This window comes from Ictidomys tridecemlineatus, chromosome 13 (genome assembly GCF_052094955.1).
Source record: "Ictidomys tridecemlineatus isolate mIctTri1 chromosome 13, mIctTri1.hap1, whole genome shotgun sequence".
Taxonomy (NCBI): domain Eukaryota; kingdom Metazoa; phylum Chordata; class Mammalia; order Rodentia; family Sciuridae; genus Ictidomys; species Ictidomys tridecemlineatus.
In genome coordinates, this window is record NC_135489.1 from 54,404,879 (window position 1) to 54,422,275 (window position 17,397).

Here is a 17,397-nt window from a genome sequence, read left to right on the forward strand (position 1 = left end):
AATTCCCACTTCATTTATCAATTTTTTCATTATAGTTATTGTATGCTATGATATTTATCCTCCAGTATACTAAGCAGATTTATGAAAAGCTATTAGAAACATTAATCAAATCCTACTCTTTTCATTACATTATATTAAAAGGACTATATTTTGAGTCTGAGAAAGCCTTTCAGGAAAGAGAAATATAATACTTAAGAGACTAGATTCAGGAGCCAGACTGCCTGCCTTTGAATCCCAGGTTTGCCACATCCTGGCCTGGCTGTTCTTGGGCAAGTTACTGCAACCCAACTGTCTTTACTGTAAAATTGAGTGGTGAATGGTGATATTTATCTCATCTTGGAAGGTTGCTGTGAGCATTTCCTGGGTGGATGTTCTGACATCAAGAACAGAATCAGCATGTGCTAAGTATTCCATAAATGCTGACTGGTGTATTTCTTTGACATGCTAAGAAACTGGGCAGCAGCTCAGAAGCTTGCTTAGGGAACCCTACTCTGCCAGTGGTGGGGTTGGTCCTGACAACCCAGGTCTCAATTCTTAGTTCAGTGCTGGTCTCTGCAGGGGTATCCAGAGAAGAACAGCATAGTAGACTAGAATTTTCCCCTATTTCAAATAAACTGAAAGTGCTATTTCTGTGCCCTAAATTTCCACTGTTTACTGTAGGTGAAGTTTATCTTCCCTGGGGTTCCCTTCCCAACTTTCTCCACTGCTTAGCTGCCTGTCACTGCCTTGTGCTGTCATCCCTAGCCAGTGGTTCCCAACAGTGTTTAGTACATCAAAATGTCAACAGATTCTAACAGGTACACATTGCCATATGTGTAGTTCTGAAATCCAAAGACTCTCAAATCTGAAAGCATTTTCCATGATTCACTTGATTGCAAAACCTGCTCAGACTTGAATCTGTTCAGTGACAAAACACCTGAACTGACATTCGGCTATTCCCAGTTTGCCCTTGTCCCTGGTGTGTGGAATCTTGCAGTTTACTGTAGCCATCTTAATGATTTCACTTCTTAGATACTTCCATGAATCTCAGGGCAGAGGAATATATATCAATAAGGATCTTGACAGAAGGAAATGGAGCATTCAGCCAAGGTGGATGCGGAGAATTTAGTAAAGGAACTATGAATAAATGGGTGGTGGGAATGAAGGAAGCAAAGAGGTATGGTGTACAACAGTTATTAGCTGTATCAGGAGCCATTACCACTCCTAGATCAGAAGGGCCTGGTTGAGATGGTACTTATGAGAATCTAGAGACAGCAGGAGAGGAGAGGGCTCCGGTCAGGAACTATGGCTTCCTGTAAAAGGATCCAAGCAGCAGCACATAACAATGAAGGAAGTCCTAGGGGGAAAAAAGTCTGCTTTCCTCCTCCCTCCAGATCTCTGCTGGTTCTATCTTTGGCTATAGATTACCTGAAACTAGAGGCAAGGAGTCCCTAGATGGGGCACCTAGGAGGGTACTGGGGGTGGCAAGTGGACCTGGAGGGCAAATGGAAATATTTCATACAGTATATTTCATCATCTCCAATATGTGCATTCCATTATCTTTCTGAAAACAGAAAACCCAAGAATGCTCACAAAGTTTTTATTTTATTGTCAACACACAGCATATGCATACCTTTGAAAAATATTGACAAATACCTATGCAACATTTTTTGGTGTGTGTTTTGTTTGACAGTCTTGATGCTATTAAATCTACAGACTTAAGAGCCAATCATCAGCATTCTTTGGTGACCCTTAAAGACTGGAACTACTGCACAGAAAAGTGTCATCTCACTTTCATCAGTTCACTCATTGATTTATACATTCATTCATTCAACAAATATTCCTTTTGCAGAGTACCTACCCTGCAAAACACTATGAGCTCTGGGACATAAAGACAAAAATATAAATATACAATATAAAGACACCAGCCCTTCTAGTAGCTTACAGATTTAGTAAAAACCAAAACCAAACCAAACAAAACAAAAACCAAACACTGATTTGTTGGAAAATTATAACATGGTCTTGGGTTAGCAAAGAGTTTTCATCTTGAAGCTTTCTTGCTGCTTGGGGTTCTGTTTTAAGAATGATTTCTTGGCTTTATCTGGGCTCAGTAGGAAAAAAAAAAACCCAAAACTACTATGACCTATTAGCAGACCACGTAGACATGTGAGCAAAGAATGAAATTATTCCTGTAACAAAAATAAGAGCAATTTCCAGAGGAGGGGTTACTTTGAATTAGGAATACCTGAGAGGCTTTAGGGTGATAGAGGCTGTAAGTATTTCCAGGCAGGAACATGGTAGGGAGGGAGAAAGGCAAAGCAAGAGCACATGACAGGCTGGTGCAGGGACTAGAAGGGGGATGCAGTATTAGGAGATGGATACAGATTAATGAGAGGTCACACTAAGATGTTTGGACTTTATTTGCAGCAAGTGGGTTAGAATTGAGGGCTTTTGAAAAGGGAATGGCCTGTGTTCCAGGAAAATCACTCAAACAGCATTTTGAAAGGGCGGTGGGGCTTAATTTTGAAATACATCTGACCCCAAGGTTTAAGGTGAAGGATGAAGGATTGTGGACTTAATACTATTTCTCCATTATATGTGGTGTTTTTTTTTAAATTAAAGTTGTAGTTGGACACAGTATCTTTATTTTATTTATTTATTATCATGTGGTACTGAGGATGGAACTCAGCGCCTCACACTTGTTAGGCAAGCGCTCTACCGCTGAGCCACAACCCCAATCCTTATTATGTTTTAAGAAACATTTAAAAATTTTTTTCTCTTTGAAAGGACAGTAGGTAAACAGATGTCTTCTTTTTACCTGAAAATTTTAGAGAATGAAGCATTCTTTATGCCCTTTCCATGCACTGATGCTTGATTAGTGCCTGTATTTATAAATTTGCAATAATACTACCACCTACTTCATTATGTGTAAAGGACTAATTTATTGGATTTTACATATCATAAATATTTTAGTAAATGTTTGTCATTATTATCCCATTTTTTAAATCAGCAAAATGGTTTTAAAAAAGCATTTTGGATGAAACTAACATTTCTCAGCTTCTGAAAGTGCAGCCTAAATAAATGTCTTCCTTTCTTGACAAATGTAAGAATTAGTGGAGAGAAGGAACCTTTCATGGAAACCTAACGTGTACCTGGTGCTTCTGACCCCATGAAATGAATGGTACTTCCCTGTTTTACAGATGAAGGAACAGATTCTGAGATTGTTAAGTGGCATGATCCAGGCCACCCTCCATTAAAGAGCAAATTAATTTCTCTTTCCACTTCACCTTACCTGAGAGATGTACGGGAGACAACGGATAAAACATGCATTCTGTGTGTGAAACACCAAGTCACGTGGTCTCTTTCTAGCAAATTTCCAATTATCTTTTTGTTTTAAGAATTTCGTGTTTCTGTTTGTGCTATATATATATATATATATATATATATATATATGTTTATACTAGCCCCTACCTCTCCCCTCTCATTAAAAAACAAACAAACAAACAAACCCCCCCCCCCCCACAAACACCCTTGGAAATAGCATCCATTCCCCCCTAATAGTCAGTTCTAATTTTCAGGCAAGTTGGAAACAGAATCTGTGAATATGATCAAGATTGGATGGAGAAAAAGGTGAGGTAAGGGTCTGTTGTGGCACTGAGGGCCTGAGAGGGAAGTGTTCCCTTGCTGTAGAGGGAATTAACCTGACCGGATAGGAAATCAAGTTTATTGTAACTCGACTAAGTAAACAGTAATGTAACCCGGTTCTTCAATTTTTGATGTGCATGCTTTATATGAGAGCGTGTCACATTTTCTCCCTTTCTTCCAGGAGCACACATTTTAGACCTGGCCTCTCTCCTTCTCCACCTAAAGCATGATTTCTCTTACTTCTGGCCGCCAGGCAGGAAATGTTCCTAGCCACAGGATAAGCTTCTCCTTTGAAGGGGAAAGGGGGAGGGGGAGACAAGGAAAAAAAGAAACAAAGAAAGAAAAACACAAACTTTACTAGAGCAGCTGGCAAGAGCCCCGAAGTATCAGGCAGGTTTCCAGTTTCCTAGAAGCAGGGATCCCCCTCCCCCAAACCCCCTGCGCCCGTGGGCGTGGTTCCCAGTATATGTTAAATAGTCTGCCGGGTGCCCGTGGGTGTGGCTTTCAATGTATGCGAATTTGCCCGCCCCCGCGCCAGTGGGCGTGGTTCCCAGAGTATGCTAATTTGCTTGCCCCGCGGGAGGGGCCATAGTGCCCCGGCGGCCTGACAGCGCGGAGAGAGCCTCTGGGCGCAAGGACGCGCGGCAGGGCTGGTGACAGGCTCCCGGCGCGCTGGTCCATGCTAGTCCCGGTCTTTGTTCTGGGGCCATCGCCGAGACATGCGCGGCTGACGATGGAGGTGGAGGACTCCGGCGGCGTGGTGCTGACCGCCTATCACTCGTACGCGCGCTCCCAGCAGCCCAGCGGCGAACAGCGCTGCGCGTCCCTGTCCGCCTCCAGTCACCCGCTCAGCAGGTAAGGGGAACTACACACTGGAGGGCAGCCCTCTCCGGCTGGGCTGGTGCAGAGGTTGTATTCTGCAGCACTTATTTGCTGGGACACACCACTTGTGGCTTGATTGTTGTTTTAAGTTTTGGTGGACTAGATGAGTGAGACTGTTCTTCGTATTGTCCTGACTGGAAGTGCGAAATGCAAGAATCTCCCCACCCAGGGCTTAAGCTTGTCCAGCAGGGGTTAGCAGTGGAGTTATATATAGGCTTGATGCAATTTTAAGATAAGTAAAACATATATATCATTTCTGCCAAAGTTACCTATAAAGTATGGAAGATTTTTAAAATATAATTTAAAACTAAACACACAAAAAAGAAAAAAACCCCATACTGAATGACATTATCCTAAATCCTCAGAATAACTATTGAAAGCTTCTTTAGTAACTGCATGCCAACTAAATTAAAGAGTAGGTTAAGAGACACTTTAAAAAGTAAATTTCAGTAGACTTTTAAAAAAATTTTCATTTCTAGATGTTAAAAACCTTTAACATAGATTATAAATAAATATATTTATACAATTATATAAATATATTGGTGTCAGCTGTTGATTGTTGCTGATGTTTACTTTATACTGTAAATGCAATTATTACTTATTTCTTTGGGTCAAAAGAGATCTGCAACCATCTCACGATGAGCATTTTAGATTTAGTAAATCAAGGATCTGTGTTAAATTGCTTTATCAGTGTTCATCTATTTGATACAAAATCAAGGCCAATTAGACTTCCACTGATTAAACCAAAAATGTTTAGATGGATAGACTAAAGTATTTGAGTGAATCATATGGTTTGATAGCTACACATTTAGGGAAGATTTAGTCTAAATATGACTATCTGCTGCAGATAAGTTGATGAATGTTTTTCTTTCTCAGGCACAATTTGAGTGGTGTGCTTTTATTTCATCACATTGATTTTCATTGATTTTTTCCACATTTTTATCTTTAGTTACGTGATAGTAATTACTTCTGTTTCCTAATTTCATTGATTTGTAACTTTATTTCCCAAAATATATTTTTGGCTGATATCCATGAGAGGAACTATCTACATTGGCATGAGATCTGTGTTTGGCTTGGCTAACAAAGAAAGTATTGTTTCTTTCAAAAAGAGCAAGTTGAGTAAAATCTCATTTTTATATAAAGACAATGAGAAATTAATGTATTCTTTCCAGCTTTAGGAATAGTGTATTATTTTAAAGCCTACTCGAAGATACAGAGATGCAATTGTTTTAGCATATTTTATTTTCAGAAGCGTCAACATGGACTATTTTTACTTAGATTACAAGTTATGAAATAGATATAGATATAAGTGATTTGGTGAGAAGCATGGGTCAAGTCTGTGCATTTTAAAATGGCTATGGTGTAACTGTCCTATTTGTAAGTGCCAGCAGCTGTCTAGCAGCACCAGCCAGATATCTGAAACTACATCCGTTTCCAAAGCAAATTGGAGGGAGCAGTTTTATTAGCTCAGCATGTAGTGTTTTGGAATGATAATACATGAGAGCAAGAGAGTTTCATGTCATAGCTAGTGTTTTACCATAGGTTGCCAATTAGATTTATGTTGTTCTAAGTTTGCAGTTTTGATGATTGCCCTATACTTTTTACAGGACCTTCCCCCTACAGTGGAATCAAAAGAGGATAACATAATTCCTTGGTCCCTAGTAAAAGCACTAAAAAAGAGGTTCCTGTATTTACAAGGAGCCAGAGGACATCTCATCATTAATCATGAGTCTGATAACAGAAATAATCAGCCCCAAGTTATTAACCTTTGACTCACTAACTACTGATCAATACTTCCTTTCAAGCCAAGAAGCAAGATGGTATTGTTCTACTTCTGAAGAAAGCACTCTCTCTTTCAAGAACACCCTTTCCTTTAAATTGCTTACATATTTGTAACCTATTTGTGGAGTAATAACCAGTATGTCCCTAAAAGCATACTATTGTATCTGACTTTCTAAGTATCATCATTCTTTAGCTCTCTGTAGCATAAGTTCAAATCAAAGTAAACCTTTTCCAGGCCTTCACAACACCTCAGTTTATGTGATTTTTTTCTTTTTCTTTTTTTTTCCATACTTTTTGCCTGTTTCTTTCACTAAAATACAATATAATGTCTCTCTCTCTGATTTTGTCTGTTCCCCCCCATTATTGTGTTCCAAATGTTTAGAGCAGTTTCTATACATTATAGTACTCAATAAATATTTCTTGAATAAATTAATGAATTCCAACTAAGATTAAAAAAATGGCCAAGATAAAATGGTGGGAGTTTTAACAGCTGAACTCAACCTATTTGCATGTACTGTGTGCCAGCAACATATTAGACATTGGAGATACCAAGAAAAATGAGATATAATTCCTGCCCCCCCTCCCCCCCAAATGTGGGCACAGTGAGATTTTTAGGAAAAAAAGTTGAAATAAGTGGCAACATTTATAAATCAATAGGCTTCAGTTATAAATCTGTGTTTCCAACTTCCAATGAAAAACTCATCAAAGGATTTAGGAACTCCAACCTGTCTGAGGCTGAGTAATAGTAACAGCTGTTCCACTATATGGGCTGTTGGAGCTCCTGTTTGTTACACTGTCCAGATTGCTCTTCATCACTGAAGTGGAGTGTCTTTTTTAGTTTCTCCTGGGGCTGCCTATTATATTTCAATGAAGTAAGCAGCCAGTAAATTGTACTTGTCATTTACTTTGGCTTAGGATCAGATTGCCAGATTTTGACCATCAACTATACCAATTACTACCCTGTGGCTTTTGGCAGTTTATTTAAGCTGCTTAGAATATGAATCCACCCAAAGGAAGCCCCAGATGTACTTATTAGTTGCATTATGACTGCTATCCTGTTAATTACAGTGTTAATGTATGTAAAGGGGAAAAGTAAAACATTTTTGGTATTTGTATCCCTATCAGGGAAATGGGAAAATAAAACAGGGTTGAGAGCCTGGTTTTTCAAAAAAAGTTGGACATTTAAAACTCAAATATCTTAGTTTTATGTCTCCCATTTCAGAATTAGGAAGGATTCAAAGGATCACTCATTCTTATCTCATTTGATCAATGGTTCAAACTATATGGGATATAACAAGTGAAATCATCTCCAGTCATGTGAATGCATGGCTTTTAGAGGGAGTTATGGGTACCTAATTGATTTTAGGTTGGGCTAGATTGACAATAGTCCTCTCCAGGTTTAAATTCATTTTTAAAAATGAATATTCAGGGTTGGATTTGTGGCTCAGCGGTATAGTACTTGCTTAGTGCTTGCAAGGCCCTGGGTTCCATCCTCATAAAAATGAATAAATAAAACAAAGGTATTGTGTCCAACTACAACTAAAAAATAAATATTAAAAAAATCAATATTTAATGTGGATAAGTTAATGACTTGATTTTTTGGGGGAGGATCGGACCCAGGACCTTGTACATGCAAGGCAAGCACTCTACCAACTAAGCTATATCCCCAGCCCCAATATCTTGATTTTTAATATTCAGATTATACTTTGTGCATCTCATCCTGATGCAGTCTCAGATAAGTTGAGGATACATTGTGCCAGTAAATAAGAAAAGTTAATGCTTCTTTGTTCTTCTGTTTTTGCTATTTGTATTTGCTTGGAAATCCTTTGGATCATTTAAAGACTGTTATATTTCCTTTGAGCCTTTGGGCTGTTCTCCCTGTGTTTCTTTAAGTATTCTAATTTATTTCTTACAATTTCTATCATCATATTCCTTGATTCTGACAGTGCTCAAGGATGGATAGATTTGGTTAATTCTCTTAATTAATTCTTATCCTCACATTATTTTTGCCTTTTGAAATTTTCTTAGGAATTAATTCAAAGGAACTCTACAAAGTCTACTTTTGTTGTTACTCTTCATAGAGAGTGCTTGTGACATTGAATACTTGTAACATTTAATTTCAAGTTGTTTCTTTAGAGCAGGCAAGAGAGCCATCAAGATTTTATGAATTCTCAGTTTTGCTAAAATAAATGGTTGAAATTGCCTTTAAAGTAATCACTAATGTATTTACAAAAAAAATCCAGAGAATTCTGAGTATTGTGGAATCACCTTCATGTGGATGAAGATGGCCACTTTTTCTTAACTTTTTATTTTGATATAATTTTAGTCTTGTAGAAAACTTGTAAAAGTGTGCTTAACCTGGATTCCTGAATTTTAAGGATTTTAGAAAGGCAGAGCTTCTACTTAAAATCCTGAGAATATTGTCATATATTCAAGATAATTTCACTTGGAAGCAGTGGCTAAAAATGAAGCTGTATATCTGGGGTTTTTTTCCAAAGATTTCCTTAATTATATCCAAATAAGGGTGTACAACAGTTTTTGAGGAATGTATAGTATAAAATGGTCATGATTATTCTGATGTTTATCTAGTTATACCATAAACTTCCTGGTAGAGGACAAAAATAGAGGAGGAAAAAAAGCAATTCTTCCTCAAAAACAAATTTAAACACTAACCAAGGTCATCCTTGGAATTCTCCCTCTATAACAGTGTTTCAACTTTGTGAAGGGGTTGTTGTTTTTTAATAGTGTAACTATTTATATGATAATAATTTGATGAAAAATGTAACCAATGATGATTAGGAAGTAAATATCTTATTTTGAGGAAGAACTACATTTAGAAACTTTTAGTGATGTAATTTTTGGTAACTTTCTGTGTTGAAATTAATTCATTAAGAAAGATATTTATTTCAAGATGCAAACTTTTGCTACATTAAACTTTATATCTCTATGAATTTATGCATACATATAAAGAGAAACTAAATTCCGGGGGATTATAGGTATATTTGTTCTAGAGGATTGAGAAATAGTAATGGAAATAGTATTCTTGGGAGAGAATAGGAATTTATAGGTCATTCTTTATGTTGTGGTTGAAACCAGAGTTGGAGTCTCTGGTTTCTTTTTACAGTGGGATCCCTGCTGAGCCTAGGTACCTCCATGTGTAGAGCTATTGGGAAACATCTGTACATTTCCTTTGATCTTTCCATTTGACTAAACATTTGGTCAGTTGCACTATCCATTTTTAACCTGCTCATTTCTCCTTGCTCATTAATCACTAATGTATTTACAAAAAATCCAGAGAATTCAAGAGTGTTGTGGAATAACCTTCATGTGGATGAAGATGGCAATTTTTTCTTAACTTTTTATTTTGATATAATTTTAGTCTTGTAGAAAACTTGCAAAAGTAAACTTAACCTGGATTCCTGAATATCAATGGCTTACATAGCTGGAGTTACCATTGTCAAAACTAAACAAACTACTTCTGGCTTAATAGTATTAGTACAGGCTGTGTTCTGATTTTGCCAGATTTTTTTTTTCCTAGAATGGAATTTTCAGAATATTGTAGAGCTAAATTCAATATACCAAACTGAATTTAGGTATGTTTCCTGAGTGTCCTCTAATCTGTAACAGTTTATTCTTGTCATTTGTGACTCTGGCACTTTTTGAGGACTGGTTGCTGATTTTGCAGGACCTAGTCCTTTAATTTGGGTTGGTCTGATATCTACTCATGATTAGACTGAAGTTATGCATTTTTGATGAAAATTCTGCAGAAGTGATGTTGGCCCATCATACCAGTGGGTACATGATGATAATGTGTCTTAATGTTGATTGTAAGTTTGGTTACCTTGTTAAGGTGGTGTCTGCCAGGTTCCATGCTATGAAATTACTATTTCCCCCTTTGTAATTTATAATTATCTTCATACTTTGAGACTATGCAAATATCCTCTTCTCAGATTTTCCTCTTCTAATTTTAGCAACCATCTATGGATATTGCCAGTAAAATTTATTACTGTCGTTTCTTAAGGGTGTTTTTTTTGGGGGGTGTATGTGTGCTCATGGTTGAACCCTAGTAGCTTTACCACTGAGTTACAACCCCAAATCTTTTTAATTTTTATTTTGAAATAGGGTCTCGCTAGATAGGTCAGGCTGGCCTTGAACTTATGATACTCCTGCCTCAGCCTCCAGAGCCACTGGGATTACAGGAGTGCACCACTGCCCAGGCTAATGACTTTTAAAATTTTCTTTTAGTTTGACTTATTTTACATACAATAAAATATACAATCAGCATTCCTTAAGATTTTATTGTTTTTATGTTCTTCACCTTTAGAAAGTAAACCAAATGGAAATGGGCACCAGTAGTTATTTAAATCTAAAGTTCTTTTCAGTTCAGATACAAGGGACAATAAAATGACTTAATTTTGCCTGGTCTGATGCATGAAAACTATAAAAGTAAATTCCCTAATTTTCAAAGTTCCATGAATTCTTGGAAGCAAAATTTTATTAGAGGGTTAAGAGAAAGAAAGAATCAGAAAGTTAATAAATTAAATATTTTGTTAAGAGAGGGTGGTTGTTCTTAAATCCCACTTTTCCTGGAGAGTATTACTGAGACTATCTTATTTTCTTAGAAGTATTTTGGTAGCTGATGGAAAACACTTTCTTGAGATGTTACATGAACATCTGAAAATGTATTTTGACTAAAGTAAGCATTCTTATTTACATATAATCAGAATTTCTTCTCATTCCATCCTCAAACCAAACAATTTCATTTCTGAAATAATTGACACACTCTTACTTCAATGAATTCTAGCCAAGAATAAAAGTAAACTGTTATTGTAGCAAAACATAAGAGGTGGATAGAATGTTTCTCAGAAGGAAATTTTGGGAATAAATTATATCTGGCTCAATTGTTAGCTTTGTATTGTTTTTAAGCCACTTTGAATGAAAATGCAAAGTCAGGCATACCTTTAAATAGTGTAGACATTAACCTTAGAGACTTGTCATCATAAAGAACATGATTAAAGTGCAATAGTAAAGATACTTATTAAGATATTGTTTGCTTGCCTTACTAGTAAATAACCTATATGGCATATTGTTTTTTCTCTTATATAATTTATTATTTTTTTTGTTATTTCCTCCTTATTTTTAGGCATCCCTGAAACTCTTTAACTTGCTTTTTAAAAAAATTTCTAATATTATTACTTTTAACTTGGAATTTACTTTTAATCAGATAGCCAAGCTTGTAGGTAAAGATAATGCTGTTCAAAGGGCTACAGTGTATAATCTTTGTTGAAGAATTTGATAGAATTTATTTATTTTGGTTTCTTGGAGATATTTTTAGTTTGCTTGCTTTGATTTTCTTGTGGATTTCAGGTTATTGGAGTTGATGAGTTTTGTGTAACTCACTATTATCACATGAAGTTCAAATTATCCATTTATTTGTGATTCCTGGAGGATGTGTATCAAAACAAAATAACAATATATCCAAAATCTTAAAGGTGCTTTAGTCTCTAAAGAAAATAGCAAATAATTTTATTATACATTCATCTTTTAAAAAAGAGTTTTGATGCATTCTTTGAGTGTCAATTATATCACTCTTGAATAAATGAATATTATGGATAAACCATCCATTTGACAGGATGAGGTGCCCTATAATTCCAAGGGTGGGAGAGCACTTACTCAGCGTACTTAGAGAACCAGCTGTGTGGCTCATATTACTCTTAAAAACTAATTAAGTCTGTGCATTCCATTTCCAATCCCTCAGATGAATAGATGATGAACACACACAAACACAACACAAAAGACAGTAAGGAGACACCAGACACCAAGGATAAAGTAGTGTGTAGTGATTTTTGAATTTTCAAACACTTGAGATTTATTTGTACTATTTCAGTCATTCTAAGTTGTGGTATTGATTATCTTATATATATGAAGACAAATCTTTATATCTATGGTAAACTCTGTTGTCAGCCACAAAATTTTTTTTTTTTTGTATATCTGTAATGTGTAAGGTAGAGATTCCTTTGAAGTTTCCTGGTAATTATTCATTTGTGAAACTCAATGTAGAAAACACTGACCCTTGCATTTGCCACTAAAGAAATACTCACTAATGTATTTGCATTTATATAAAGATCCATCAATACATTTATGTTTTTCAGATCAGTAGAAAAATCTGGAAAAAATCTTAAACATGTTTAAATTATAACTAATCTTTACTTTATATCTAATTATGTGATGATGCCTTTTCTTCCCACTTCTCCCCTCACTCTCACTAGCACATTTAAAAAATTCATACAGTGACCCAAGTTAATATATCAGTGGTTAGATTAAATCCATCTTTAAGGGGCAAGAGATGAAAAACAAAATAAGAGAAAATAAATGCAATCCTATTTTCCAAAGGTTTCCTTGACAATAGTACTACTCAGAACAGTTATTAGCTGTTGTAATAAACTACAATCTACCAATATAATTATAATTTGGCAATTAGTCATCATTGTCCTGTGATGTCATTTAAAAACAGCCAGACAGACACACCTGATTTTACTGAGCTTACTAGGGGCCAAACGCTATGCTACCAGCCTGACATGCATTATCCCATTAATCCTTACAACAGTCCTGTGGCATGAGAAGAAGCTCAGGCATAGAAAAGTAGCCCATGACCACACAGCAAGATAATGAGAGAGCCATAAATCCTACTCAGCCTTCTGCCAAAACTGGTGCTTTTAACCCATCATTAAATTGTAACATTGTTTAATATATTATAGACTTATTGTTTTTATGCTTTAATTTTATTATAGGTTTATTAAGAGCATGTACAGTTTCATCTCATATCCCCATTAGCACCAGCAATAGCAACTTTCACATAATAGATTTTATAAATACTCAGTTTTGATTTAGTGTTTCCTTTTGCAAAACTTTCTGTTCTATTTTGATGGAATAAGCATAGAATGAGTTACATATGCATGTATATAAATAGCTCATTTGTGCAATTTTGTTATCACTTGAAGGAACTTCAGTAATAGGATTATTACCCCCCCCCGTTTCAAAGCTATATTCTTGCCCTTCATGCAGTCTTATTTAGGTAACAATATTTTAGACAAAATTTGCTCAAGTCGTTCAGATTGACCAAGAATGTAAGATCCAAGCAAGAATGACTAAGAAAGTAAGATCTAAGCAATCAGTAAATGGAAATCTTTCTGTGGCTCTTTTTCCCCAATTGTAGAAGGGGGAAGGGCAATTTTTATCCCGTAATCCTTAGGTTCATGTTCCTAGTACAAGATTTTAGGATTTCTCCCTTCAGTTTTATAAATTAGGCTGTAGGACAAACTTCTGTGATTAAAACATATTTTTCATTTAATTCCTTCCCATATGATTAATAACATAAGAAATTTTAATGCAAGTTGAGAGGAGGCAGTATTCTATGAGAATAAATGGGGCCTTCCTCCTCAGGTTTCTACTTCATCCTGATTTGGAACCAACCAAGGGACCAAGTCAGGTTCTACACTATGACCTTGTGGAGATCAATTCTATTCTGTATCTTGCTCAAAAATATAGGGTGATGCAGGGTGCTGTGTGTGGATCTGTAGTCTTAGCTACTTAGAAGGCTGGGGTGAGAGGATCACTTAAGCCCAGAACTTCAGGGCCAGCCTGGGTCACATAGTGAGAACCTGTCCTGGGGGAAATAAAAAACAGGATAGGTTATAGAAATCTGGACCCCAGAGCATTGCACAACCCTTACCCATCAGTGATCTTAGGGTCACAGATGATGCTGACCTAAAATGAGCTTCAAAGATTTCCATTTATACAACTAATCCTGGGTCCTTCCTGACCTGGCCTTGAATTTTTGGTAGAGGCTAGAAATTGGAATGGCCTCTAGTCTCTGGTTGCTTATGTTTATTTTCTAGGTATTCACTTTGGTAAATTTCAGTTCCTAGTAAACAAGAACTACAGATACCATACAGTCATGTTAGTCACATGTAAACAGTGGTCTGGGCCAACTGTCACATCTCTAGGCGTGTTTTCTCCCTCTTCTTAACCAGCTGGGGAGTTCAGAGTGTGTTGCTGAGAGGATTAGGCTTCATGAAGACCAGTCATGAATGAGGACAGCAAGTAGCAATCTCTAGTTCAACTGGGAGGTGAACTAGGGAGAAGCAGGAAAAAGGAACCTGTTGAGGCAGGTTCTGAATTTTGTTCTACTGATTTCGGTCACCTGCTCCAATCACAGCAGCATCCACTCCAGCTGGTGCCTTGGCCTACCTTGCTCAGTCAGGCCAACAGCAAGGGCCACTCAGAGGGAGGAAGATGGGCCTCCAGACTGGGAAGCATGAAAGGGTAGAACTAGAGAAGGGTTGAGGTGGATTTTGAGAATGGCATTTCCTTTGCTTCCTTTCCAGAGCTGCTATAGCTCTGTATGTTATCTCACCAAGAGTATCTCTGAAAGGCTTGAAAACATAACTTGCTTTGCCTTTTCATTGACATCTTAAAGAAAAACATTTACTGACCTCAATAGAATAAGCAATTAATGGGGAAAAGAGCTGACTGAAAGTTTTCCACAGTTTCTGTTTTGGAAAACAGAGGATGCCTAGGCCTGTGATTTTTAACACACTCAAGTCCTCTCTGCCTCATTTATAAAGCTCCGGAATTACAAGGTCGACTTGACAACTGTTTTTTTTATAATGTCTGAATTGTGCTTAGTTGCAGAAAGCTCCACACTGGAGGACTCCCACTCTGCCAGTTGCTGGCACATGTAATAGAGAAAAGCAGGCCATGTCCTGAGAATCTAAAGCTGTGTCATGCTTGGTGAGATAGTGAGTCAATACCAGCTAAAACAACATGAGGCATCGCTTGTGGGGAGCCCAAATGTTGATTATATCAATCTTAAGCATGATGCTCCTCTTTTCCAGTGCTTCCAAAGTTCTCATGGGAGTTTAAAAAACTAGCACCAATTCTCTAATAGTTTGTGGAAGTGCTTTGCTACTGAGAAGCTTTTAAAATGTGTTGAAAAAGGGAGTTCTTTTCAGTTAGCCAAATCTTACCCCTATTCACCCACTCTTCTGTCTCTTTCACACTCCTGCCCATACCCTGCTCAAACCAATCTGGGTCATTCTGTTTTAGTCTGATTCAAGAGCTATTGGGTTAAAATCCATATAATCAAAAGTGTAATCTCTAGCTGTTTGTTCATTCGGTTTCAGGATCTCTCAGTCTATTTGTTCCTCTGGATCATAAATCATGGGTTTAAAGTAGACCAGGAAGGGGTGGAGAAATGGCTTAGAAGGCTCATGCATTTGTTCAAGGAAAGATGATAATCTACATTTAGGTTATGGGAATATGGATGAAAGGGACTAGTAGATTCTACGGGGAAAACCAGCAACTAAATTAATATGATTTAGTGATTAAATGCATAATGAGGACTAGGAAAAAATGACTTAGGTTTCTGTCTGGGAGTGTTACTAGCTGAAATTGTGAATTCTGGTGGATGAGTAGATTATAGGTGGTATGATAATGGGTTTCACATGGGAACGTGACCTCTAGGATCCTGTGAGATCATGAAGTATATATGTTTAGCAGACAGTTGGCTGTATAAGTCAGAATTTTAGGAGGGAGATTATGGCCAAAAGTTTTAAAAAATATTTATTTATAAGAGACTTTAGTGCTGGGGGATAGTCCAGGCTGGGATAGGGTGAGCTTTGGCAGGAGAGAGTAGAGTCTCCATAGAGACAGTGGGAGAACAAAGATGGAAATCCGAGCAGCAATGCCAAGTTGGGAAAAGCAGGGCCTGAGAGCCTGTAACAGAGATCAGAAAGATTGGAGCAGTCTGGAAGCCATCGTGTTGGACTCAGAATGATCCGACAGCTACATCAAGAGTAGCAAAATGGCCAGTAAGGGTGAAAGCTGAAAATCATCTTCTGGACTTTTAGTGTGGATATTAGTGTGGATATTAGTGATACTCTTTGTTTCAGTGGGTTTAATAGAGTTGTAGAGTTGGAGGCCAGTTTGCTACTGGTTGAAAAGTGAAGGTCAAGGAAATAAATGGAGGCAGCAAGAAGAAGTGATTCCTTCTAAAAGCTTACTTTTGAGAAGAAAAGAGAGAATGGTGGCAGATTGAATTTGGGAGGTTTTAAAACTTACCAAAAAAAAAAGGTGAAAATCGGATAGAAGTCAAGAAAGAAACCTAGCAATTCTAAAATTTAGGGCTTAACACATGTCTTTCCATTCTTAAAATCCTTGGCTAATGCACATCATGTTTGCTTTGAGTGTGTTCCCTCAAACTTGCTGTGCAGAAGTTTGGCCCCTCAATGTAATAATATTGAGAGATGGTGGATCTTTAAGAGGTAAGGCCTAGCCTGCATGATGACACATGCCTGTAATCCCAGTGATTGGGAAGGTTGAGGCAGGAGGATTGCAAGTTCAAGACTATTGTCAGCAATTTAATGAGACCATATCTCAAAATAAAAAGGACTGAGGATGTAGTTTCATGGTAAAGCAGCCCTGGGTTCAATCCCCAGTACCAAAAAATTACAAAAAGAAATCAGAGGTAGGGCCTACTGAGAAGTAATTAGGTTATTGGCACCCCACCTTCAGCATTACAAGGACTAATGTAGTTCTTGAAGGCTGAATTAGTTTTCTTTAGAGTAGATTGTTATAAAATGAGATCACCCCATGTACTTCTGCATGCAATCAATCCTTTTCCCTCTTCTCTCCCACATTGTGATGCAGCAAGGGGACCCTCATGAGAATCCTGGCATCATGCCACTTAGACCCTCTAGACGCCAGAATCATGAGCCATTTTAGCTTTTTTGTTATAAAGTACCCAATGTCAGGTATTTTGTTATAATAATACAAAGTGGACTATTACAATACATATTATTTTTGCTTATAGGATGAAACTTTATCCATAACCCTACAGTAGTATGGAAGTATCATTAGGATAAGAGCATTGTCTATTTTCCTCATCACTGAGTCCTTACCTATTGTCTGCTCTCCACCATCAAACGGCCTGATACTTAAGTCTTAACAAATGGTTTCTGAATGAACACAGTGGAAGCTGAAATGTGGAAATATGACTGTCTCTTGATGAGAAGCTATTGGGTATACCTTCTGAAATATGAACATCTC

The 17,397-nt window shown here is 37.1% G+C and overlaps 1 protein-coding gene across 3 annotated transcripts in view; it reads left to right on the forward strand.

Moving 5' to 3' along the window:
* Positions 1-4,204: 4,204 nt before the first annotated feature.
* The window catches only part of Arhgap28 (Rho GTPase activating protein 28), a 186,048-nt gene continuing 172,855 nt past the window's right edge, over positions 4,205-17,397 (forward strand). For all 3 annotated transcript variants that reach the window (XM_040275092.2, XM_078030362.1, XM_078030364.1), the window contains exon 1: positions 4,205-4,479. In XM_040275092.2, the coding sequence (XP_040131026.1) occupies positions 4,304-4,479 (176 nt within the window). In that variant the 5' untranslated portion in view covers positions 4,205-4,303. The remainder of the gene's footprint in view (positions 4,480-17,397) is intronic.